Source organism: Phalacrocorax aristotelis, chromosome 11 (assembly GCF_949628215.1).
Source record: "Phalacrocorax aristotelis chromosome 11, bGulAri2.1, whole genome shotgun sequence".
Lineage (NCBI taxonomy): Eukaryota > Metazoa > Chordata > Aves > Suliformes > Phalacrocoracidae > Phalacrocorax > Phalacrocorax aristotelis.
In genome coordinates, this window is record NC_134286.1 from 8,051,830 (window position 1) to 8,076,341 (window position 24,512).

General features: G+C 48.5%; 1 protein-coding gene across 1 annotated transcript; it reads right to left on the reverse strand.

Moving 5' to 3' along the window:
- Positions 1-3,482: 3,482 nt before the first annotated feature.
- Positions 3,483-19,606, reverse strand: F9 (coagulation factor IX). The gene is made up of 8 exons (XM_075106738.1): positions 19,479-19,606; positions 16,289-16,452; positions 15,929-15,953; positions 13,915-14,028; positions 12,036-12,164; positions 8,809-9,047; positions 7,201-7,318; positions 3,483-4,225 (listed from the first exon to the last, which is right to left on the reverse strand). The coding sequence occupies exons 1-8, from the start codon at positions 19,543-19,545 to the stop codon at positions 3,678-3,680; spliced, it is 1,404 nt and encodes a 467-aa protein (XP_074962839.1). The 5' UTR covers positions 19,546-19,606; the 3' UTR covers positions 3,483-3,677.
- Between the last annotated feature and the right edge of the window lie 4,906 nt (positions 19,607-24,512).

Consider the following 24,512-nt stretch of genomic DNA (forward strand, 5'->3'; position numbering starts at 1 on the left):
TATGAGAATATGCAATTCTGTCCAAAGACACCTCTACTATAATTTTAGAGGAAAAAAAGAAAATAATTCTCATGGTGTTGGGAGCAAATATAACCTTCTTACATGTATTTTGATTTTAAAATAAGCAGTGGCACATGATCCGATTAGCTTCTTGCTGGATCTAGTGGCAATGAAATGGCAGAGGCACCTTAGTGCTCGTACTGGTGTCTGAAATAACAGTTATTGAAATCCTGCCCTGGCTCAGAGTGTCTCAGTCACTGGGCAGTGCTGCCAGGAGGGAGCTCCAGGCAGGGGGCTGCAGGGCTGTGCTTGTGGGTGGGTGCATGGGGACCCTGTGGGCATCACTAGTGCTTTTACAGGTGGTGTGGGGGGAGAGGTGGTCTCAGGCACATCTCACCAGGCGGGAGGGAGGAGACCCTCGTCACTGGGGAGTCTGGCTTTGGGAATGTGCCGTGGTCCTGTGTGCGTGCCTGCAGCGTGGCTGTGCACAAGCTGCCCACGCAGGCATCACAGCGTGCAGCTGCGAAAGGCCACGCTGTTTCCCTGTGTGCCCCTGGAGTTTTCCGTGGAAGGAGATACGAGACAAACCAGCACTGATCAGAGGTAAACTTCCTTTCCTCTGGGATTATTCCCTGCCCTTGAAGTTGGGAACTGAATTAAGCCCATTTGAGTCAGCCTGGCACAGGACCTCTGCCCAGCGTAGCCTTTCCCCAGGATGCCACCTCCCCGTCCCCATGCCTCAGTGCCAGCGCCCACTCTGGGCACAGGGCGGGTACCTCCCAGTGAGGCTTCTCCCACCCACTCAGACCAGACACTGGGGTCTCCCGCACTATCTGAACTCGGGACATCCCTCAAGCTCGTTTGGAGAAGGCACTGCTCCGTCACCATCACCACCAGCAGCGCCTGTGGCTGCAGTCTCTAACATGACATATATGGAGACCAGGACAGGTAATGAGGGCAAAGCAGTTCTCTTTATAATCCCTAACAAGCGTCCTCAGAAATCATTAGCATAAAGCCTAACACTACCTTTAGATGAGGTTTATACAGATTTTAGGTCATTTATACAGCTAATTTATGCCATCCTAAAGCAGGAGGAGCATAGGATTACAATCCTGGACTTCAGGAGAGATAGCTTTGGCCTCTTCAAAGACCTGCTTGGAGGAATCCCATGGGTAAGGGCTCTAAAAGGTAGGGGTCCAAGAGAGCTGGTCAATAGTCAAGTACAACTTCCTCCAAGCTCAAGATTGGCGCATCCCCAGGAGGAAGAAGTCAAGCAAAGCAGCCAGGAGACCTGCATGGATGAGCAAAGAGCTTCTAGAAAAAACTCAAATGGAAGAAGGAGGTTCACAGTTTGTGGAAAAAGGGACCGGCCACTTGGGAGGAATGTAGGAATGTTGTCGGGGTGTGCAGAGATGCAGCGAGGAAGGCCAAGGCTCGCTTGGAACTCAGTCTGGCAAGGCATGTCAAGGGTAGCAAGAAGGGCTTCTTCAAATACATCAGCAGTAAAAGGACGACTGAGGAAACTGTGGGCACGCTGCTGAACGAGGTGGGTGCCCTGGTGATGCAGGATGCAGAGAAGGCAGAGTTACTGCATGCCGTCTTTGCTTCAGTCTTCACTGCTAAGGCTGGCCCTCAGGCATCGCAGCCCCCAGAGGTGAGAGAGGAAATCTGGAGAAAGGAAACCTTCCCCTTAGTTGAGGAGAATTAGGTTAGAGATGATTTAGGCAAACTGGGTCCTCACAAATCCATGGGCCCCGATGGGATGCACCCACGAGTGCTGAGGGAGCTGGCAGATGCTGTTGCTAAGCCACTCTCCATCACCTTTGAAAGGTCATGGAGGACGGGAAAGGACTGGAGGGTAGCCAATGTCACTCCAGTCTTCGGGAAGGGCAAGGAGGAGGACTCAGGAAACTATAGGGCAGTCAGCCTCACCTCCATCCCCAGAATGGTGATAATTCTGGAGATCACGTCCAGGCATGTAGGGGAAAAGAAGGTTATCAGAAGTAGTCAACATGGATTCACCAAGGGAAGATCATGCTTGACAGCCTTCTATGATGGCGTGACTGTCTGGGTAGATGAAGGGAGAGCAGGGGATGATGTTTACCTCGACTTCAGCAAGGCTTTTGACACTGTCTCCCCTAACACCCTCACAGGTAAGCTTAGGAAGTGCGGGTTGGATGAGGGGGCAGTGAGGTGGATTGAGAACTGGCCGAAGGGCGGAGCTCAGAGGGTCGTGATCAGTGGCGCAGAGTCTGGCTGGGGGCCCGTAACTAGCGATGTTCCCCAGGGGTCTGTGCTGGGTCCAGTCCTGTTCAACACAGTCATCAATGACCTGGGCAAAGGGACAGAGCGTCCCCTCAGCAAGGTCGCTGATGATACCAAGCTGGGAGGAGCGGCTGATACACCAGCAGGCCGTGCTGCCATCCAGCGAGAGCTGGGCAGGCGGGAGAGCTGGGCCCAGGGGAACCTCATGGGATTCAACAAGAGCAAGTGTCGGGTCCTGCCCCTGGGGAGGAACAACCCCCCGCACCAGCACAGGCTGGGGGGGACCTGCTGGAGAGCGGCTCTGCTGAGAAGGCCCTGGCAGTGCTGGGGGGCAGCGAGGTGACCCTGAGCCAGCACCGGGCCCTTGGGGCCAAGAAGGCCAACGGTGCCCTGGGGTGCATTCAAAGGAGTGTGGCCGGCAGGACGAGGGAGGTTATCCTCCCCCTCTGCTCTGCCCCAGTGAGGCCACATCTGGAGTGCTGTGTCCAGTTCTGGGTTCCCCAGTTCAAGAAGGACGTGGAACTGCTTGAGCAGGTCCAGCGGAGAGCTACGAAGGTGATCAGGGGACTGGAGCATCTGCCTTATGAGGAAAGGCTGAGAGACCTGGGTTTGTTCAGCCTGGAGAAGAGAAGACTGAGGGGGCATCTCATCAATTCTTGTAAATATGTGAAGGGTGGGTGTCAAGGGGATGGGGCCAGACTCCTTTCAGTGGTGCCAACGATGGGCCAAGGGGCAACGGGCACAAGCTGGAACAGAGGAAGTTCCGCTTAAACATGAGAAGAAACCCCTTCTCTGTGTGGGTGCCAGAGCAGTGGCACAGGCTGCCCAGGGAGGCTGTGGGGTCCCTTCGCTGGAAATATTCAAAACCCCTAGCATTCTGTAATTCTTTGATTTCCTGCTGCCCATGATCCATCTCAGCCTGGGTCACAAGAAAACATTTGTCTGAGAGGGTTGTGGGTACAATGCTTTGTGTGTTCACAGCCCTCATGGGATCCTTCTACAGAGACAATGCTGGATGCTGGTGCCCCATGTACCCAGTGCCTGCTGGGCTCCCCTTTCCCATGGCACTGTGCGGCAGCTGTGGGCATGCTGGTGGCATGCTGGCCCAGGGCATGTGTGAGCCATGCCCCAGCTCATCCACACCAGCCTCTGCACTTGGGATCTGGGGACTTACCCCATCTCAGCAGTGCCGGTGCATTCAGGAACGCAGTCGTGAGTAATTAAAAAGGCTTTTTATTTCCTTATTACCACATTTCCTCTGCCTCCTCTCAACTTTTGCCTTCCAAGAGCAGAAATTAGTTAATTTAGAAATATTTATTAAAATGCAACAATTTCAGAAAGACACGTAGACTGCTACGGTCTCTCTTCAGTGAACCAGTCTATCCCCCAGCACAGCGTATCCTCCTTGTGGGTTAGGTAAGCCTCGTGGTTTCCTTTATCCACTTCACGTAGTCAGACACCTTGGTGTAGATGCCATATTTACCTGGCTTGGCACATTCCTCGCCCCAGCTGGTGATCCCTGTGAGAAACCAGGTGCCCTCAATCTCAGTGGTGTAGGGACCTCCACTGTCCCCCCCACAGGTGTCACCGCCCCCAGTCGACAAGCCCGCGCAGAACATGTTCTTCAGGATGGTGGTGGAGGTGCTTGTGAGGCAGGTTGGCCGGTCAACAAAGGGCACCTTGAGGACCTGGAGGACGGTGGCGGGCCGGCCACGGAAGAGCATGCTGCCCCAGCCGCTCACTGTGCCTATCCCGTGCTTCAGCAGGGTGTTGGTGAAGTTCCGGCTGCCGATGCAGATGGGGGTGACGTAGCTGTTGAAGCTGAATGGCTGGTCCAGCTCCAGGAGAGCAATGTCGTTGTGGTGCTTATTGATCATGGCATTGTACGTGGGGTGCGGAAGAATCTTCACCACTTTACGCCGCTGCTCCGTGCCATCTTCCTCGTTGGTGTTGTATTCACCTGCGGAGACAAGCATGGCTTGGGCTCCATGGCTGGACCAGCGACCATGCCCTGACAATGCCGTCCCGATGCAATACCGGCCCAGCTGGGTGGTTGCAAAGGGATGGGTGCTGCATGCCCCAGCACACAGGCTGCTCCGAGCCTGCTGCTGGCAAGGCTGCCTGCTCCTTACTAAAGGGTGTTGGAGGTTCCCCCCATGGCAACACCTCCTTAGTCCCCGAAGCCAGCAGGATCTGAACACCCAGATGTGACACCGGGTATGCACTGGCCGATCAAGTGCCAAAGGCCAGATGCTTTTGCCAAGGTTAGTAGCAATGTGGCTGTTCTCAGGATTTAGCACCCTTGAAGAGATGTACAGGGATGTTGCCTTAGCATCAAAGGAGGGAAAGCCTCTAGAATTAAAAATCTTTACTTAAAATAAATAATTTATTAGTAAAAAAACCTTGACCTTCCCTTTTCCAAAACCACACAGCCACGGGGCGGAATGGGCACAGGGGGCTACAAAATGTCACCCCCCCCGACTCTCACAGGTGCCCCTTGGGTCCCTGCTGCCCACATGAGGCTCAGCTGCTTGTGATTACAGGGTGCTGCCAGCAGCTTCAGGTTCCTGTGATTGAGTTGCTGTCAGCCTATTACCTCCCCTCCCAGCTTGTGTAACAGGTAGAGAGAAGGGAAAATGCTCTGTGGTCTTGGGTTGGCAGATGGGCAGTGCCTGGGTCTGTCTGTAGCCGAATCCCCTCTCCTGCCTGTGAACTGGCTGTGCTGAAGGATCAAGAGCAGGATGACTTTTCCCGCTTGCTTTCTCGCAGCCCAAGAAGTGCAGGGTGCGTTTAACCCCTGCTGCGGTATTTCTACATGCTTTGCTGTAATCTCCAGAATATACGATCTCCTCTAAACAATATCTGCAGCACTCCTGGCCCTGGCAGTGTCCTGTGTCTGCTGCGTCTGCCTGCGAGGAGCGGCACGGAGCCCAGTGAGAGAGGTGAGGCAGCTTTCTGTGTTCACGTTAATGCTGGCACCTGACGAAGGCGGGTTTGGTGGCTGGTGCTGCTGATGTGCTCTGTGAGGGTTTTTTTGCAGCAGAGTGTGAATGTCAGCTTCCTCGCCCGCTGTGTTTCTACAGTGTAAATGCAAGACAGATGTAGGGGAGACTTTGAGAGGGTTTTTCTTATGCTATAGCTGCTTACTATTGCTGGAGACCTGAAAATATGCTTCAGGGATGAAAGTGGAGATGCAAAGAAGGACAGGGGAGGGGAATGCTTCTTCCACCCCCTGCTATTGATTTTTGGTATGCTATATACAAAGCTGAATATTTAGCATGAATGGATGTGAAGGAATCAGATATTGCCCATGCAGTGTACATGGTGCAGGCACAAATGTCCCTGAAGCCCTGCAAAATCGTGTTTTGCTTTCTCGACTTGCTGCCCGTCCAAAATCCTTCTCTGGAAACCCAGCAGTGGTGCAGAGTGGTGTGAGGGCATCATGAGGGGGGACTTAGCTGATAACATATCCTAAATGGAAGGGGTGTGTGGCATGAAAGAGAGAGCCTGAAAGGAGAGGCAGTTTGAGTGCAGATGCAGCAAACACAAAGCCTCTGTCCAGGCAGAAGTGTGATTTTTCTGGGGGGAGAGTATTTTTTGCACTGGGCGTTTTGTACTTTCTCACTTTAGCGGGTGCAAGTCTGGGCTTTGTGCTGGGCTTTCTGGCAAAACTGCCTGAAAGTAGATAGCAAAATATGCTGTGAGCAAGCTGTGAGCCTCAGCCTGCCAGCGCTGGGCACATGGTGCCCAGCTCCACAGTGCTCATTCTCCAGGGTCCAGCCAGGCACACCCAGGAGATTGGCCTTGTTAACGTGGAAGATGAAGATGGAACTTGAGTCCTCTTGATGAGCTTCTTTTTTTGGATATAAACTCAGTGCTTCAAGGCTCAGGTAGAATGTGCAATTTTGTCACTAATGCGTTTCACAGTGTTGAAAGAGAAAGCATGATTCTTCTGTGCCTCCTCTTGTGCTGCTTGTAGCAATTACTGACCGTATCAGTGTTCTCCTCCTGTACCTATCAGTGTAACTCTCATGTACTAGATATTCATACAGGGGAGAAAAAAATAATTTGGGGAAGCTGATTCTGCCACAGCTGTGAAATGTGGCACCGTGACGCTCGCCAAGGCCCCATGCTGAGCTATCAGCAGGCTGCCTAGCAGGCAGCCTGGAACAGCTGGGCACCAAGAGTCAGGGGGAAACATCATTTTTCAAGCAGAGTCACATTTGTTTTGTAAAATAGCAGCATCACTTGCTGTGAGGTCTGGCCACACTGCCCCCGCCTAACTCCCTAGAGACCCTGCTGCCAAAGCACGCTTTCCTACATATCAGCCCAGTTTCACTACTTCAGTCCATAAATTCTATTTACTTCTAAAGAAGTTAAGAGCACAAGTAGTCGTCTCCTTGAAAGGAGTTATTCAGATTGCTGGTGCCCCTCTTGCACCAGCCACACAAATCCATTCTCTGCAAGTTGTGTGAAAACATAGTGTGACTGCCAAGAAAAGCAGAAATCCCTAGTTAGGTCCTGTGTGGCTAGTAGAGATGAAAATCCTTCGCACTAGCTCTTGAAGCAGCATAATAACTGAAGCCCACTGGGCTTTTAAGCATGCTGGGGTTCTCTCCGGCTTAGGTGAAAGGATCGCCTGCAGTTGGGTTGAGCTGTGTTCTCAACGTGGTCCTGCAGCTCTGTGGCTTTGGGACCAGGGCCAGCCCCAGCTCACGGCTCCCACTGGAGGTAGTAGTACCTGCAGGCACCAGACTGCCGAAACGCTGCCATCTGTAACAGGGGCCTCAGCGCCCTAAAGCCGCTCACGCCACGTTGCTGCCCGTCGTGGTGGCGTGGGTCCCAGGGTTCTGTGCAGTGCCTCGTGCCTGGCCAGTGCAAGCCTCATCCCCCGTCCCTTGCCTTGGGTGGCCCAACGCCACCCAAGGTGCTCACCTGCCACGGCAGTGACATTGTCGCCTGGATGCAAGCAGTGTGCTGCCGTCACTACCCATTTTTCATTGATTATGGATGCGCCGCAGAAGCCCACACCATGGCTGTTCACCAGATAAACCTGTGGGAGCAGAAGGAAATCACGCCTGTGGGTTTGTGTAAATCAGTGGGGAAGAAGAATGGGATGCAGGGGTTTTGTCTGGCTGTAGGACAGGCTGCGTTTAGGTCATATGGACTCAGTGCCGCCAGAGATGCTGCTCCTAGGGGAGTGCCTGCCCCTCCATCACCCCCTGTGTTGCAGAGGGTGGCCAACACAGCCTCGCATACATGTTAGTGCCCTGTTGACTTTGCCTTCCTTTGCTGCCAGGCTGGGAGGGCAGACAGCCCCAAACATAAACCTCAGCGTAAAACTCAGAGCATCTGAAATACAAGCACTTCCACACGTATCTCCTAAAAGTGTTTTGCCAGTGACTAGATCTTACCTAGCTAACTAGGGACAAAATCTTAACTAGCCATTTCATTTGAGCATCTGCCTGCCTCAGCAGTTATGGGGCACAAGCCAGGATGTCCCTTATGCTAAAACATCAAATTAAATTGATCAGCTGACCCAGTGGACTGTGTTTAAAAGGATTTCTTGATAATTCACCCATTTCGTTCCTTTCATGCAATGTGGCTTGTCACTGCCTATCTGCCTCTTACTTCCAACATATTTACTGTTTGCTGCCTCGTCAGGCAGAGCTGGCTGCATTTTAAGGAGCTCCATGTGCATAAGGAAGTGGATGAGGCTCGCCCACAGTGATGAACCAGAGTGCCTCCACACTTGCAGCCCTCCCCGTCCCCAGCGTCCTGTGTGAGCTCTGCCCCAGGCAGAGAAAGAGATTTGCCATTCCTAAAATCTCATCTGAATTTATTATTTTCCACTCTCAGCCACTGAGATTTCTGTGCTCACCAAAGCCAGAGCAGAATGTAAGGGCAGTAGATGACTTTGAAAAAGATCCAAGCTGGGAGCTAACTTTCCTTTTGACACCAATTTAAAAGTATTTGCAGAGTGGTGGGTTGAAAGATATTTCTTTGCAGCCCCCCCTCACCTGTGATGTCACTTTTGGTGAGGTAGAGAGGACTAGGATGTTGCAAGTAGGATGTGGGCTTGGATAAAGAAAGAGCAGCTGGATTTGGTAGATGTCATACAAGGGCAGATCCTGTGTTGATATAATTTATCATGCATCTGTTGAAACTGATGGAGCCAAAAATGGAGCTGGATTGTTCCTTGCAAAGCTCCCCTCCCTCAGCCTTTTGCTTAATCTTGGTAAATTCTTGGACTTCTGGGGAATCCGTTGCTATAGCTTAAACCTGGACCCTTTGTGCCCCACCAGATAAAGCTGCTGTGACTCTGACTTCTAGCTTTTTTGCCAGGGTAGTGCCCCAGCCAGGCAAGTTTTGTTGCTGTGTACAGAAAGAAGTTGTGTTCCTGTTAGACTTGAGATCTATTGCTAAACTAACCTCAGTGACAGGCTTTGGGTATGTAGAAGTAAGATGACCCTGCATTCAGAAGGAAATGAATAGACAGAGTGATTACTGGGGTTACAGGAGAGCTGTAGAAATAGCCAGTACCTGCCAGGGCACCTCGCCTCTTAAGCTGTCTGATCCACCAACAACCCGGGTGCCCGTCTTAATTATCGGTGCGATTTTTGTGGTGGCAGCAGTGCTGGTTTCTGTGATGTTGTCCAGCACCTCGTCATGAGCATCGTCGTGGTCATCGTCGATGATTGTCCAGTGCTCAAAGGTGTTTATGGCTCGGGTGAGCTTGCTCTTCACTTCAGGGGCCGTGATCCTCCCACAGGGATATGGCACTGGGAGAGAAACAGTCATGGTTACGACTGGTTGTGCGTCACGCTGAGTTACAGCAATTGAAGGAGCAGATGAGGAGACAAATGCTGCCTCGCCTCAGCACCCAGTTCGGGACTGACATGGGAGACTCAGGGCCATGGGCAGACTTGTGCGTTCTCCATGCAAACAGATGCCTGTGCCTTTGAGCAGCACTGCAGGTAATAGTTAAGAGTAGCAAAAGCATATATTGATTCTAGACTTTAGAAATCTAATTCTGAACCGCTTTTAAAAAGAAGAAAGCTTGTGAGAGAGAGTGCATGTCTGACGGGATGGTGCAGCTGTGCCTTTATTTCGCAGGATGCTGAGGTGCATGCCTGAGAGGCTTGCTGCGGCAGGCAGCCGGGCACTTGGCTGACATTTCCACAGCAAGTAACTCCAGTACAATAAAAGTCCAGCTGGGAGAGGGCAGGAAATAATATCTGCCAATTGTACAGATAATCCTGTTTGGCACCAAGGTGAGGAAAACATTAATAAACTCTAGAAAGAGTTGTAGATTTCCTCTGTTAATGAAGATCTCATCTGTAGGCTCATTTCAGGCACGCTCTTCCCATTTCTCTCCTACGCAGTGTGTCGAATTCCTGCTGATTGTGGCAGTCAAAATAGTAAATAGCATCAGGCATTGTCTTTCATCTGAAAAGTTTTCGACAGTACTGTGCAAATAAACATTAGTATAAAATCAGATGTAAGTCTGGTCTACTGAGATTTTTTTTTAACAGTCTGCTTTAGGAATGGGGCTTAAATAAGTGTTGAGTGATGGAAAGTGCTACCTGTGAGGTTAGGCTAGGAAATAAAGGTTTCAGAGCCAACAAAAGCTAAGCTTTTGCAGGAAGGGCAATTACCCATCCTGAAAGATGATCTTATTGCTAACAGTAAAACTTTCTGGTCCAGTGAAAGTGATACAGCATGTTAGGCAACACAGGCCTGAGCTCTTAACAATCTCTGTTAACAGTAAGACTCCCAGCCTAAGATACTTCCTACACTGATTGCTGAAAGTCAGCACTTTAGGAGCTCAAAGCATTCATAGCTGTAGCTAATCAGACCTTCAGAAACTAACTCACCTGTGTGGGTACCTAGCTTAGGTGTGCAAATCTGTTACTCTCAGGTGTTAGAAATATGACAGCATCAAATGTTAAATTGACCTTAGATGACAAAATATTTCTGTACTCAGTCTCCTCTTTCCTCTGCCAGATGTGCTTCTGAGATGTTCATGCCCAATTAACTTGTTATGTTGTGGTGGGTTGGTGTCAGTAACTACACGTCACTGTAGTTAGAGGTATTATAGCAGCCTAGGAGTGGGGTAAAGTTGGGGAATATAACAAGAACCAGCTATTCTTTAGCCCTTTATGAAGTTGCAACCTCAAGCAATGCATTTCCCCTCTGCACCACCCAATACCACAGCTAAGCCACAGAGTCTAGTTCCTGTTGAGGGTCTTTGTGTGTAGATACATGTTGTTGGGAGGACAGACTACCACAAAGCTTCACGTGTTTCACAGACAGGTGGGGGTTGGAAGGGACATCTGGAGCTCACCCCGTCCCACCCCCTGCTTGAGCAGGCACCCCCAGAGCAGGGGCACAGGGCCGCGTCCAGGCGGGGGGTGAATGTCTCCAGGGAAGGGACCCCACAGCCTCCCTGGGCAGCCTGTGCCCCTGCTCTGGCACCCGCACAGGGAAGGGGTTTTTCTTCATATTCAGGTGGAATTTCCTCTGTTCCAGCTTGTGCCCGTTGCCCCTTGGCCTGGCGTTGGGCACCACTGAAGGGAGTCTGGCCCCATCCTCCTGACACCCACCCTTCAGATATTTACAAGAATTGATGAGATTCCCCCTCAGCCTTCTCTTCTCCAGGCTGCACAAACCCAGGTCTCTCAGCCTTTCCTCACAAGGGAGATGCTCCAGTCACCTGATCACCTTGGCAGCTCTGCACTGGACTCCCTCCAGCAGTTCCCTGTCCTTCTTGCACTGGGGAACCCAGAACTGGACACAGCACTCCAGATGTGGCCTCACTGGGGCAGAGCAGAGGGGGAGGATAACCTCCCTTGCCCTGCCGGCCACACTCCTTTGAATGCACCCCAGGGCACCGTTGGCCTCCTTGGCCCCAAGGGCCCGGTGCTGGCTCAGGGCCACCTTGCTGCCCACCATCACTGCCAGGGCCTTCTCAGCAGAGCCGCTCTCCAGCAGGTCACATCCAGCCTGTGCTGGTGCGGGGGGTTGTTCCTCCCCAGGGGCAGGACCTCACACTTGCTCTTGTTGAATCCCATGAGGTTCCCCTGGGCCCAGCTCTCCCGCCTGCCCAGCTCTCGCTGGATGGCAGCACGGCCTGCTGGTGTATCAGCCGCTCCTCCCAGCTTGGTACCATTCATGAACCAACATTTCCACCCAGTACAGATAATTGTAAGATACTGCATGATGGCCAGTCATGAAACAGACCGTCAGGAGGGTTTACAGTAAGAAAGATCGTCTTGTATTCTGAAAAGCCCAGGGAATCCTCAATGTAGGATCAGTAACTAAATAGTTGCTCCTATTGGAAGAACATGGGAGCAAGCTCTGGCTGGATGGACACCAGAGTGTATGCTGGTGTAGCTGAACATCACATTTCTGCCTCCAGAAAACTACTGATCCATATCTAGAAATATAAGATGGCTGCAAGTGGGAGATCCATCTGATAAAGCAGCCATCTGAAACGAGCATTTGCCTTGTGAACAAATTCCCAGACAACTACCCTCCTTCTCCACCCACCTAGGCTGAAAAAAGGGTGTTTTAATTGCATCCTTCAAGCCTGACCCCACATCTGCCATTGGGCAAGTGCAGGGTCAGGCTTTTTACATTTGCTAAGCAGGAAGACAAGGCTGGTTTCCAACAGGATATTGCATTTCTATGAGATTTGTGTGTCTAAATCCAGGACAAAACCTTGGAAACTTTCACCCAAATCTCTTAAAAACACTTTAAAAGCTAACCTGTAGGTTCACAGGACTTTCCATCTTCGTGAAGTCTATAGCCAGCGGCACAGGAGCACACAACTTTCTTCAGTGGGTTATGCCTGCAAAAGTGCTTGCAGCCTCCATTTTTAATAGCACAAGTGAAGTCTGAAAGAAATTAAAATGAACCTGTGAAAGCTGTTTTGCAATATGACTGACTAGAGGTTTGTTGGGACTCAGGCCTTTGGACTCAACCTATAACCCATTCTGGGTGTTCCAGACCATGGAAAATGGATATTTGTTTGCAAGGAGAGTGTCCTCCTTCCAGATCACATCCCTGCTTGTAATGAAGGACCACTGGGCACCTCTTGAGAAGGCAGGTTGAGAAACGGGCCTATGAGAGGTCCTGCCAAGCCCTGATGTGGCCTCCTGCCTTCAACAGCTGTGTGCTGCCTGAAATTTGGCAGCCTGATCCTAAAGGACTCCTGCAAATATTTGGTTATGAGCCACGTGATTTCCCCACCATCATGCTGCTCTCCTCCCCGCTGTGCTTACGGCAATCCAGCCCCGGTGCAGATGCTAGTGGAGAACACCATGTGTCAAATGGGAGCAAACCCTGAACCCAAGAAGGGCTTTGTCCTGGGATTATCACTGGGCTCTGAATTTAAGACCTTATGCAAAGCCATATGTTCTTCTTGACACACCAACAAATCATTGCAGCCTGACATGGAAGTCCCATTTCAGCAGGATGTTTGATGAAATGGGTCCCAGCCTGAGGCACGGCGAGATTCCTGCGACTTGCACGTCTTCTCCCACCCCACCTTGCACTACTCTGTGCTGGGAACACCATTCTTGGCGGTGGGAAACCACTAATCTGCAAATGCCCTTTTAATTCTCAGTGAGTTTTCAAATAACTTCACAGCAGATTAACTCCACTCCTACTTCCTCAAGGACACCTCCCTTCCTGTAGCCATTTTAACGCCATCATTTACTATTTTTACAGAGCTCCTTTTCACGCCTCGCTTCTAGCGCTATTTTTGTTCCTGTCTCACTTCCATGAGAAATCTGCAATGAGACTATTTAAATTTGATGTAGCTTTGAAATGCTCTTTTTAACGTACACTCCACTCTTGCCAGAGCGGAAGCAGAACTAGAAAGAGAATCTTTTATTAGTGCAGTGAGTCTAGCACATTATGCGAGTCGCACAGCCCCTGATTATATTATAAATATAAGAGCTGAATATCCCTCTTGCTTAAATTATCAGCTGTTTGGTTTTCATAAACTCCTCAACCCATCAGGAAAATATTTGCCTTTTGTTTGCCTTCAGAATCAAGGTTGCTGGTGATAATTATAATTATGAATTTAGCAGAGTGCCATTGAGAGGAGGTTGCAATAATCCTGCCCTTCTCAGCACCTGCTGCCCAGCCTGGCATGAGAAATGGAGAGGAGGAGTGAGAGCATGGGGGCCCCATCGGGGTCAGTGGAGAACTGTTGCTTTCAGCAGGTGAGCATGTCATCCCTGATTGACGAGCAGCCCTGGAAAGGCTTGTGCTGGGGAGATATAGGAAGGTCTCTGTGTCAACATTTGCACTGGCAGCCACAGTGTGCTGAACGAAAGGCCTTGAGCCCGAGCCTCTGTTGAACCCTGTGTAAGAGCAAGCATCTCAGTGCTCAGCGGAGGTGCAGCTGGGGCTCCACCAAGGACAGAAAAGGACAGAGACATCCGCTCCCATATCCCCAGGCATGTCCCCCTGTAATCCCATTGCTGACGGGCTGAATTTGCACGTTCATACAGTGCCTTACAGCAGGGCATCTGTGTCCGAAACAGCCCTCGGGTAGGATGAAACTCTACACCCACTTTGATCCGATGGGATTTCAAGTAGGGCAGAACAACCACAGGTCAAGTCCCCGGTACGTACCTATCTCACAGTTTCTGCCATCATACCCAGGTGGGCACCAACACACGTAGGAACTTACTGCATCCTTGCACACAGCTCCATTTTTGCATGGATTGGGGTCGCACTGATCTCCATCTTGGAGAGAAGACAGAAGAATTAACAAACACGAGTGTCCACCATGGCTGGTGCTGACCTAGTGCTGGAGCCTTGCTCTGTGCAAGCCTCCCGTTAAAAATGAGTAAAAGACTGCCCAGCTTCCTTCTTTGTAGTGGAAAATAAAGCAGATCCTGGCACCCAAGTGCACAACAGACAACGTCAGTACTGGGGTAACATCAAGTAGCAGTGCTTTACCCAGAGTCCTAATTATGCACCCTGTCCCATGTGGGTTAATTCTTCTCGTTTCAGCAGAACTCCTCTTTAGTCTCCCCCATGCAACATCTCGACAGGACCTCATGTCTTGGCTAAGTTACACAGAAAAAAGTTAGAAGGTTTGCTTCATCAAGAGTAGTTAGGATTTCTCAGTTTGAAATATTTTATATGCTATCATCTGTGTTCTCTGAAGATTTGCGCCTGTCCGCTTGGGTTTGGAGACCTCTCTATGTATTAAGATTGAGAGCCTCAGTCATTGGTCTTTCTTTCTAAGTCTTGTACTACTATTAACTGGTCTAGATTTTATTTACGTATCAGGGCTTTTATTTTCACAGCTGCCTACAGCTGAGAAGATGAGGCTTTAATAAATATAGCCAGTATTGCAAAATTAGTGATCTAACACTTTGGAACAGCAAGTCCGTGATGTGAAATTACAGGGAAGTGCGCTTTGAAATGGTTATGCAAAGACAAGGAGGAAGGGAAGTCTTGTTGTGTTCATGCCCTGCCAGTAAGTGTGGCTGTTAATGGTGGTTTGAGGAACAGGCTGGAATGCAGAAGGCAGCTTGCAAACATAAACAAAATGGGTTTGTCTTGTCTAAGGCAGGCTCTTGGGGTTTAAACATAAGGTGCAGATTGTGGCTGTTGTTGCTGCTTGGTGAGGGCAATCGGAGCTTGGTACTGCTTGGGTCCTGTGCAAGGGCTGAGCTCCTGTGGGCTGCATGTGTTGGGAACAGCAGCTTGTAAGCTGAGGAGTAAACCAGGCACTTTGGATGATAGGGGAATATTTGGCATTCATTGTTTTTGAAGAGCTAATTGGTTACAGTGGCAGGGAATCAAATGCAGTGTTGAGTTTCATCGGTTGGTTTTTCAGAAGACGGTCCTACAATGCAAACGTAACTTTTGTATTTTATATTCTGGCTTGAATAATCTGAATTATTTAAGGATTTTTAGTGAGATGTTCTGGGCACTTCGCCAATCTACAAAGCAGTTCATTTACTGAAATGTCATTAAAACTAGTTTCAGATGTTTTAGTGGGCATTGAAATCTTTTTGGTAAGGGACTGAGGAGTGGTTGTGGTGGCGGCTGAAAGGGAAGAAATAGATGGTGAAAAGAAAATGGTGGAGAATCAAGGGTCTGGGACAACTGGTGGGAATTGCAAACAGCTGTTTGCTATGATCGTGTTGAGGTTCCACTTTAATATGGCATTTCCAGGGATTCACGCTGTGCTTGCACAAGGCTGTGCTTTATCTCGAGATCTCTGCTTGAGAACAGAGCATTTGCTGTTTGCTGGAGGGGTGTTAATTATTGCAGTTGTGTTTTACTCTGTACCACAGCTGAAACTAGAAGCCCAGAGCATGACCTGGGCTCAACTGACCTAGTGGTCTGTGTGAACTGGTTTTGTTCTGTGAGGTTTTTGAAGTTTGTTAAAAATATAAAAAAAACATGCTTAAAGAAAATGTTAATTAATTTTTTTTTGCTTTTGATTTGTGTACAAATGGGTCGGGCCAGGGTGGGTGGCTGCAGGATTTAGGGTGCATGACTCTGACTAGCTCTGTCACAAAACAGTTTTTGAATGCTGGAATATGGTTTTTTTTGATAGGCATATGCTACTTATGCATGGAGAGATTAGTATTATGAATTTGAACATGAAGAAAGTAGCTCTTACCAATGTATATTTTCCAAAACTCCATCTGCAAAGGAAAAAATAAAATTCATTTGATTTCTAACTTCTGGGTACTGCCTGACTGAAGTAGGAAAGGGATGACTCCAAAGCTAAAGCTAAACGCTTGCAGGAAAACAACCATCTCCTTAATCCCAATGGTGACCAACAAACCTTTAAAGCAGTTCCCCAGCCCAAGTGATGGACCACAAACGAGAATAAAACATGATAGATCCTGCACTTGGCCCCTGCAGGTTTTCCCTTGCTGGTCACTCCTCCTTCCCCCTCTGCTCCTCACCTGAAAGGCTTGTAGAGGTGTGGGCTGGGGAGGACAAGGTGTTGGCATTTTGCAGCAGTGATACTCACTGTTTTCTCTGTGTTTTCAAACACTTCTCGGGCTTCTTCAAAGCTGCATTTTTCTTCTATGCACTCTCTCTTGAGGTTCCCGGGAATAACCTCTTCCAGTCTGTTTGAATTGGCTCGTTTTTGCCTGCTCAGAACTGAGCTTGCCTCTTTGTTCTCAATGAAGACTGCAATTTGAAAAGAAATAGAGGGTAGAGAGGAGCATGTCCCATCGTGTGATGCAGCTGGGATGGGCTGTCAGGGCTCTCTTCTCCCAGAAAGCAAGCTCTTTTCATGTGTTCACCCCGTCATTGCTCCACGGCCAGTGTTATCAGCTACCTGAGGTTTCTTTGGTGTCTAACTTAAGTGCAATCCAGAGGATCAAATCTAGAGAACCAAGTCAAAGTAGTCAATAGACAGAAATGACTGACGGCAAAAGAGTGGTTGGGAATGCTGAAGTTTGATGCTTAAAGTACCCTAAAGCAGATGGTATTTCTCCTATCACAGATGCACAGACCTGAATAAGCTATTTGAGAGGGGAAAATAATAGGTGTTTTCACAGTGCTGCATGGTGAGGTCTTGTCTGGACACAGAAATTGTCATGCTTTAACTGCCTCTGCCTGTTTTGGCTGTGAAAGGCCATTTGCCTCTGCAAGCAGCTGCGGCCCTTGGAAGCCACAGGCCATTTGCTTCTTTCCCGGCTCCTCACCCTTGCCCATGTGCATGGGTACCACCATTTCCTGCTGGAAATGCTGGCCCTGCTGACGTGAGCCCTCCTCACCCCCTGGGCCAGGTCATGCGCACGAGCCAAGCTCCTGGGCAGAAACCAGCAGCAGAGAGCTGCAGGGACCCCCAGACTAGGTGGGATGTCTGCAGCTGCCACCAGCCCTCCCATGGTGGCTGCTGTCCCTTATGAAGGGCACACGGACATGCAGTCCCATCATTGTGCTACCATGAATGCTGTCCCAGCAGGGCCACGCGTCCCATCGGCAGGGTCAGCAGCAGCAGCCTCCCCGCAGCAGCCACCTGACAGGGTTTGCTCCTGATCCACCTTTCAGAGACCCCTGCCTCTGCTGAGCACTCTTCCCCTATCCCACCACTCTAAAAAAAGACATTATTCAACAAAAGGAGCTTTCTACTTTGCCTCCCTGTCCTCTCCTCTCTCTCCACCCTCCTTAGCGCTCGCAGATATGTCCCTTTTTGTCACCAGATGGCACGGTAGAGCGGCTCTTCTTGGAGCTGCTGGTGGCCACCGTGGACACAGACCCTTGTCTGGGGGCTCTGCACTGGAAGGGGTTTGAGCACATGTGGATCTGGTCCCTTCAAGGGTTAAGGAGAGCGCAAGCTCATTCGGGCAGGCAGAGAAGAGAGTGAGGGGCAAGTACCTGCTGCTCTTCACTTCTCATGGCTAACTTCTGCTCTCAGTCCAGAGCAGATCCCCCTCTCTCTGAAGCCACGAAGAATTAGTTTTGTTGAACTCTCATGGGCCCAAAGGCATCTGCTCTGATTTATGCCATGCCACTGATGGTGTAGCCAGCCCCTTCACCTAGAGGTGTCTCTGAAAGAACTAATTGTTTTTGCAATGCATTTAATCATTGACAGCAAGCTTGTACCTCTGCCTTCCTCGTGCTAGTGTGGTTTTGGTTAAAAATGAAAAGGAGTGCATTAAAATCCTGACCATAATCTAATTGTCTGGAAGTTGATATTGATGGGTAAAGCACTGACCTCTGAAGATGCCAGGCTGCAGCCCCTGTGGGGTGGCCAGTCCCCTCCCAGCTGCAGGGTTGTGATTTATGTGTGGGACATGAACACATACTCCCAACTAAGCCACCCTGGCCAAGCAGGGGGGCTGAGAGCATGGAGACACTGGGGGCCACAGCCTTGCTGGAGGACACCTGCCCCCTTCTCGCCATGGCATGGGCTGCAGCCTCCAGCTTGTCCCTAAGCTGGGCAGAAAAGGCTTAGGTGAGAATGATGGAGCAGCCTTCCTTGGTTTTGTAACCCCATTGGGCTCTGTGTGTGCTTGGTGCCTGGGGATCATGACATGGGCATAGTCACACATCACCCCACGTGATGTGAGGCAGCTGCATTAGACCCACTCCCTCATTTCTTCCCAGTGGGATGTGCCAGGCACCTGCTGTAATTAAGCCATTTAATGGAGAGAATTCATTTTAATAGACGCCGCTTTGCCTCCCTCAGATCCCTCCAGGCTTTCTCTGTTGCTTACTGATCCCATGTGCTGCTTTACAAGCAAAACTTGATTTGAACTGAAGGTTGCAGGCCCTGGGGGGTCATGGCATGGTACTCACTCTGTCTGGAAACCATCTTCACACCACGAATATACTCATACATGGCTTATCGACTTCTGAATCAGTTTCTGAGAGAGTGGGATGGGTCTCTGGGCCAAGGAGCTGTGGGGGGAGACCTGTCCTTCCAGCTGAGGATAGTCTTTTCTAGGAGGTACTCCTGGGTGGGTGGCGGTCCCAATATGAGGTCACTTTTCATTGCTGAGCAAACATTTTGGGAAGAGGCCTTTTTTTAAAAAATCTGTTACTTGCAATGTTTTAATGAAAGAAGAAAGGCCAGCCTTGCACCAAACAAGTACTCACACTGGATGTGAACCAGCCTCTGCTGGAACTGCTGCTGTTACAAATAAATCAAGCAACAGCCTGCATTACTATGTGCGATTGCCCACATCCATCAACTACTCTATCTTGTCTACAATTTTGGCTGCACCTTACAGTCTTCGTTAAATTCACACTGGGTTTGGCTTTAAACAGTTCTCGCAGTGGCAAATCCAATGACTGTTTTAAGGATGTGAGTACTTGTTTGTACTCCAGGACAAAGCAGTGGCACACGCAGTGGTGTGGATGTTACTCCACCAGTGACGCTCTCCCTATTTTTTCCTTCTGTGTGTGTGTGCATGCATTCTAAAATGGCTGAATCAAGCTCTGAAAGCTTAAAAGCTGGAAAAATTAAAGAAAAATTCCATTCTTAAAATTAATCCCTGTGACGCGTTCTGCATAAAATCAGCATAAAAGCTATTATTTCATTCCCAAGAAAAGAACCAGAACTTTAAAGAGAGGAGCTATGACACGCAGCAATCCCTCTGAGCTCTCATCACTTATGAGAGTGCACAAGCTGTCTGTTCACCTGTGCCAGCAGCCCCCCAGCCCCAAAAGTGAAGGACTTGCTAGGTTTTAAATGAACCCACCTGCATTTTCGGCACAAAGACAAGCTCCAAGAAGACAAATGAAGAGTAGGAGGGGGATATTTGCCATCTTCCCACTGCCCAAACCTCTCGCTAACAAATTGTTCGCGTGGTGGAGCTCAGTCAATAGTTCCAAAGTGCAAGTGCTTGTTTATTTACTCTGGATAACCCTTTAATTTAAGGTCCCCAGGTGTGCCATTGCTGAAGCAAAAATGGCAGCCAGGGGTGTTACTGGAGGGGGCATGTCCATGTACATGAAGCCTGCTAGGTAGCTGCAGTCTTTGGGCTCATCTCCTGCCCTGTAGGATATTACTGCCATGTTTGGGGGTGGTATTTCCACCCCCAAATTAATTCCACTTCAGTGAACCTCTTTAAAGCACTGGGTTTCTATCCAGGTGATGATGTTGGCCATATAAAAGTCCACAGTAATATTTTCAAAGGCTTCAGTATGGTCCAAAAGTGCTGGCCTGATTCGCTTGAAGATGACCCTACAGATGATGTTTCCTCTTGGGCACCAGGAGCCTTTGGAGCAGGGCTGTGTTAGCCAGCACAGTCTCATGTGGCTTATCTGAGTAAAAACCTGGATGAAGTGATTGGTCCGTCACCCAGATCTGCTGGGGCAGATCCTGGAAACACATGGAGTTCCCTAGGTACTGTACGCAAAGCCGCAGGAAAGAACCTGCTACTTGGTGGATGGACAGTGGGATCCTGTAGGGATGTGCTGATAAAATGCTGGTTCTGGAGCAGGGGGAGGGTGAAGGGTCCTGGCTGCAGGGCAGCCTTTGCCCAGGGCAGGCTGCTCCTGATCCACACTGGCCAAAGAGCAGACCGAAAGGGAGGGAAGATGGAAATGAAACAGGAAAAAAAGCAAGTTTTCATATGAAACCATTCATATTTAGTGATGGCTTACCTAAAACTTTCAAAACCCATTTCTTCTTTTCTGACTTTCCCTTAATAGGAAGAGCTATTTCAAGGTAAGTAATTGCTTTTGGGAAGATACTGAATATTGTAAAACACTAAATGAAACATTCACTTTTGGATAGGTCAAAAATCCTCCCTGCCCCTTCCTTGAGGACTTGTAGGGAAAATAGTCCAAAATATTTCATCCCACTCTGGGGAGGGCTTGTGGGCTTTCTGCCGATGACCTGTTCCTTTAAACCTGCTTCCCAATTTCTGATTCTCCCACTACTCCCCAATGCACAGGGAAGAACTGAAATCCATCACTGCACCCATGCACATCTGGGGCTTGCAGTCCTCTGCCCAACTACAAAAAGGTCTCGGACAGAGGCATTTTAAAGCAGAACTCAATTTCTGAGTGTATTGTTGGTGCTTAGCTCTAAGACTACACTTAAGAGCAGCAGCAAGAGTCTAGCAGGCTCTGATGGCTTGTTAAAGCAGAAGGGGTAGAATAGGGGAGCTGGCAGGTTTCACTAGTTCCCACCAAAGCAAGACGGATATTCTGCTGTTGTCAATGCAAAGGAATCCCACAGCACGTTTCTCAGCGCTGCAAACACTCCCAAGTAGGCCTACGCCATCCGGTGAGACGCCGAGTATCTACTGTGTTGGATGTGCCTGAGTCTCACAGGCTGGAGAGCTATTAGTTATTATGAAGCTACAATAGCCCTTGGGTAGTTGTTAAAGTGTTTGCTTGAACTTACGAACCATAAATTCTGTGCACTCAGTCCAAAAAATTAAAAATATTCTTTTGTGCAGCAAATGGGAGAGGCATTTATGGTTGTGTGGGTATTTGGAGTTACTTTTGTATGCAGAAAGGACCGATCAGCTGCAGGTAAATATAAGATGCTGACTGTGCGTTACAGCCTTCTGAGATCATGTTGCCCTGGTAGAAAAAATCCTTTATTTTCCTGTTCTTGAACAAACAAAAGGTCCCCAAACCTATAATTCATCTTGTTTCTTCTTGCTCCATTTGAAATAATCTTTATTCATCACTGACAGTAGCTTTTGTTATCAAATTTCTGTGGTAGATAAATGAGTTAGGATGAGGTAATGTGCTGTTGATGTAAATTGAATGCAAAGTGAAGAAGGTAATGATCATCTCTCATTCCCTGTGCATAAGAAAATGCAAATGTGAGAAAATAAATTGAGCTAAAATGCTGAAACAATACATGTCCTATCAATAAAGAGGAAAGCAGAGAATGGCCTGCCATAACAAAGGAAAATTAGAATCTCATTACTGTAAATATTTTACTTTAGAACATAGGTCAGTCAGATTATTTTTGGTTTATGGTGCATATTTCACGTGTAATAGCATTCACATTATTGCTAATTAATCTTCACAGAAAATGCCAACATTATTAGAATAAACTAGGCTATTAATACAAATGACTTCTATTGTTTACTACTATTGCTGTCAACTTCTGGGGCACTAAATTGAAAGCAAAGTGTTTCTTTTTATTTATTTTGCAAACAAAGTCCCCAGAATTGCAGTCCCCACCACGGGCACTTTGGAGATGAAAGCTTTGTCCTTTAGGTGGATGACATCGATTGATCTGGGTATATTTTGACTTAGTGTTCTGTGTTCTCAAAAGAAGGCTATTTAAAGCACGCACCCAAGTCATGTTCCTTCCTATTAGAAAGGTTTTCTGTAGCCATGAGCTATTACGAAGTGTCTCTTCTGGTTTGGGGTGTTAGGTTTGGGACTTTTTTTGTTGGAATATCCCTTTTTTCGTTGGACCAGAGCCATCGCACACATGTGGTTGCTGGGCATGTGTTTGTGTCAAAGGCAGAAGCAGTTGGCAGGGGCGCAGGGCAGTGTGTTCCCGGCAGGGCCACCACCTCGGGCCTGGGGACTGCCTGTCTTTCAGAGAAGCTTTCTGCTGCAAAGTGAAATGAAGTTTATGAGAAGTCAGAACAAGAAAGCAATTTCCATTTTAATCTGATAGATTTTTTTTTTTTTTTTTAAAATGTGCTCTGGCTGCACTGATCAATAATGTTAAACAGCCTGATGGCTTGAGGATCTTGTTAAAGGATTGTTCATAATCTCCTTTGTCTCCAAATGCACTCTTTTAAGTGAAAAATCCTCACTCAAAACCTTAAGCAAATTGCAGTTTGCCCTTGCCCTCTAGACAGCTATGGTAAGTAATCTTTCCTTAACCAACAGCAAACAAGCTATTTCTGAAAAATAAAAAAACCAACAGGGAAAGTAATGCTTGATCTTTAGTTTTTTTTTCTTCTTCATTTGATTACTTTGAAGTCCTTGGCTTTTTCTGGAGCGGTGATTGTGGGAAGTTATCCAAATATAGAGGCAGCACAGCCATGGAGTCCTTTGCAGTGCCTATCATTCTGTTGTAATGACTTACATACTGCAGAAAGTAGCAATTCTGTTAAAAGTCCCACAGCCTCTAGAGATATTAAGGTGTATTTGGATGTCAGTGGCGTTAGTGACCTACCCCAGGCGAGGACATGCCTTCAGCTTTCACAGGTGGGATGCAGAAGCCTTGTCCCCATGGCAGTGGCTCTGGGCTGGTGGAATATTGGGTACAGGGAGATGCTGCTGATGTCTTCAATATTGTGCTGTGGGAGGGGTATTCAGGCAAAAGGAGGTGGTTGGCTTTGGTGGTGAGAAATAGCAACCAGGACCAACTCTTCAGTGATGGCAGCGTGCAGTTTCTGCAGGAGCGGTGTTGGCTCGTAGCTCTCCCCTGCTCCCCTATCCATCTCAGGGCTTTCAGTTCCTGTGTTGGGCATTTTCTTCTGCTTTTATGCAGAGGCTCCAACATTTGTGCCAAGAAACAGGCTCCCCTTGCTGAATTCCCTCCAGACACATCCATCGCAGTTAGCACTTAAGCTCCGTCCCTCCCATTTTATTCAGTTTTTAATTAGTTTCCTGAACAGGAGCACAGAGCAAACTCCACTTTCATCTGGGAGATCCTGTGGCCGTGAAATATGTACATGAAGTAAATAACTGTCAGAAAGTAAATAAGTCCCTGACTCTACATGAGTATAAAAGTGCTTTGAAATAGTTTAATTCGAATAAAAGCTCCTCACATCGAGTAGCAGTAAGAAACACAACACAGGTAAAAAAATTCCCGATGTAGAAGGTAAACAAAATAACTAATTCATAGCACAGCACATTTCACAGTAGCAGCTTTAATATCTTTCTTTGCAGTTTGATTTTTAAAAAGGCCAGATTAAAAGGAAAGCTGGATTTGGGTTGGTCATCATCTTTCCTGAAAGCAAGTGCAAACACGGATAGATGCACTGTGCTGCTGAAGTTACTCCAAGTTTAGACTTCACTGTTTCCACTTCAAACTCTGGATAAAGCAATGAAATAAAGCTCAGAGGAAGCAACAGCCCTTGCAGGTTTTCGTGGGACAGGTAGATCACCAAGCTCAACATAATGGTACAGAGCAAGAACTAAATTAAATATAAGCTCAAAGGCTGGCTTGCCACTGTGTCTTGGCACGAGGTGACACAACCCCTGTAACAGGCCAGGCATGTGTGTGGGATAGAGGCTTGTCCTGCACCAGGCTTGCTGATGTGAATGTGGGTTTTGGAGGTTGCTTTGAAACAGGCCTCTGAAAGATGTGTCCCTCTCCTCCAGAAAACTGATTGCTCCCATCTGCTGATGGTATTAATAGCATAGGGTCCTAGAGAAATACTCCTGGACCAGGACACCGTTAACAGGTTAGCTCCAGCCAGTGGCATCCAGCTAAGCAGAGGGTGCTTGTTTCCTTCTTCACTCATGGGAAAGGAGTAATCTTGCCTTGCTCTGATGCGCGTTGTTGGAGGAGGGAGGTGTGTATCTGTTTCTCTCCCTTTCTGTTGACTAGAAAAGGAGCCCTGAGCGACAGCTTATGCTATATGTCAAACGTGATTTTTGTATAGTTAAAACCAGGGTGAAACAAGCCTCAACCAGCACATCCAAACCAACCATAGCCAAAGCCCTTGCACTTAACTCCACACTGAGCTTAAAGTAATAACTTCCAGTGTTCTCCCTTTGCCCATTTTCTACGTCAACATTTGTGACTATGCCCTTGTTTCTTTTCTTTGCCTTAACCATATTCCATCTGAAGT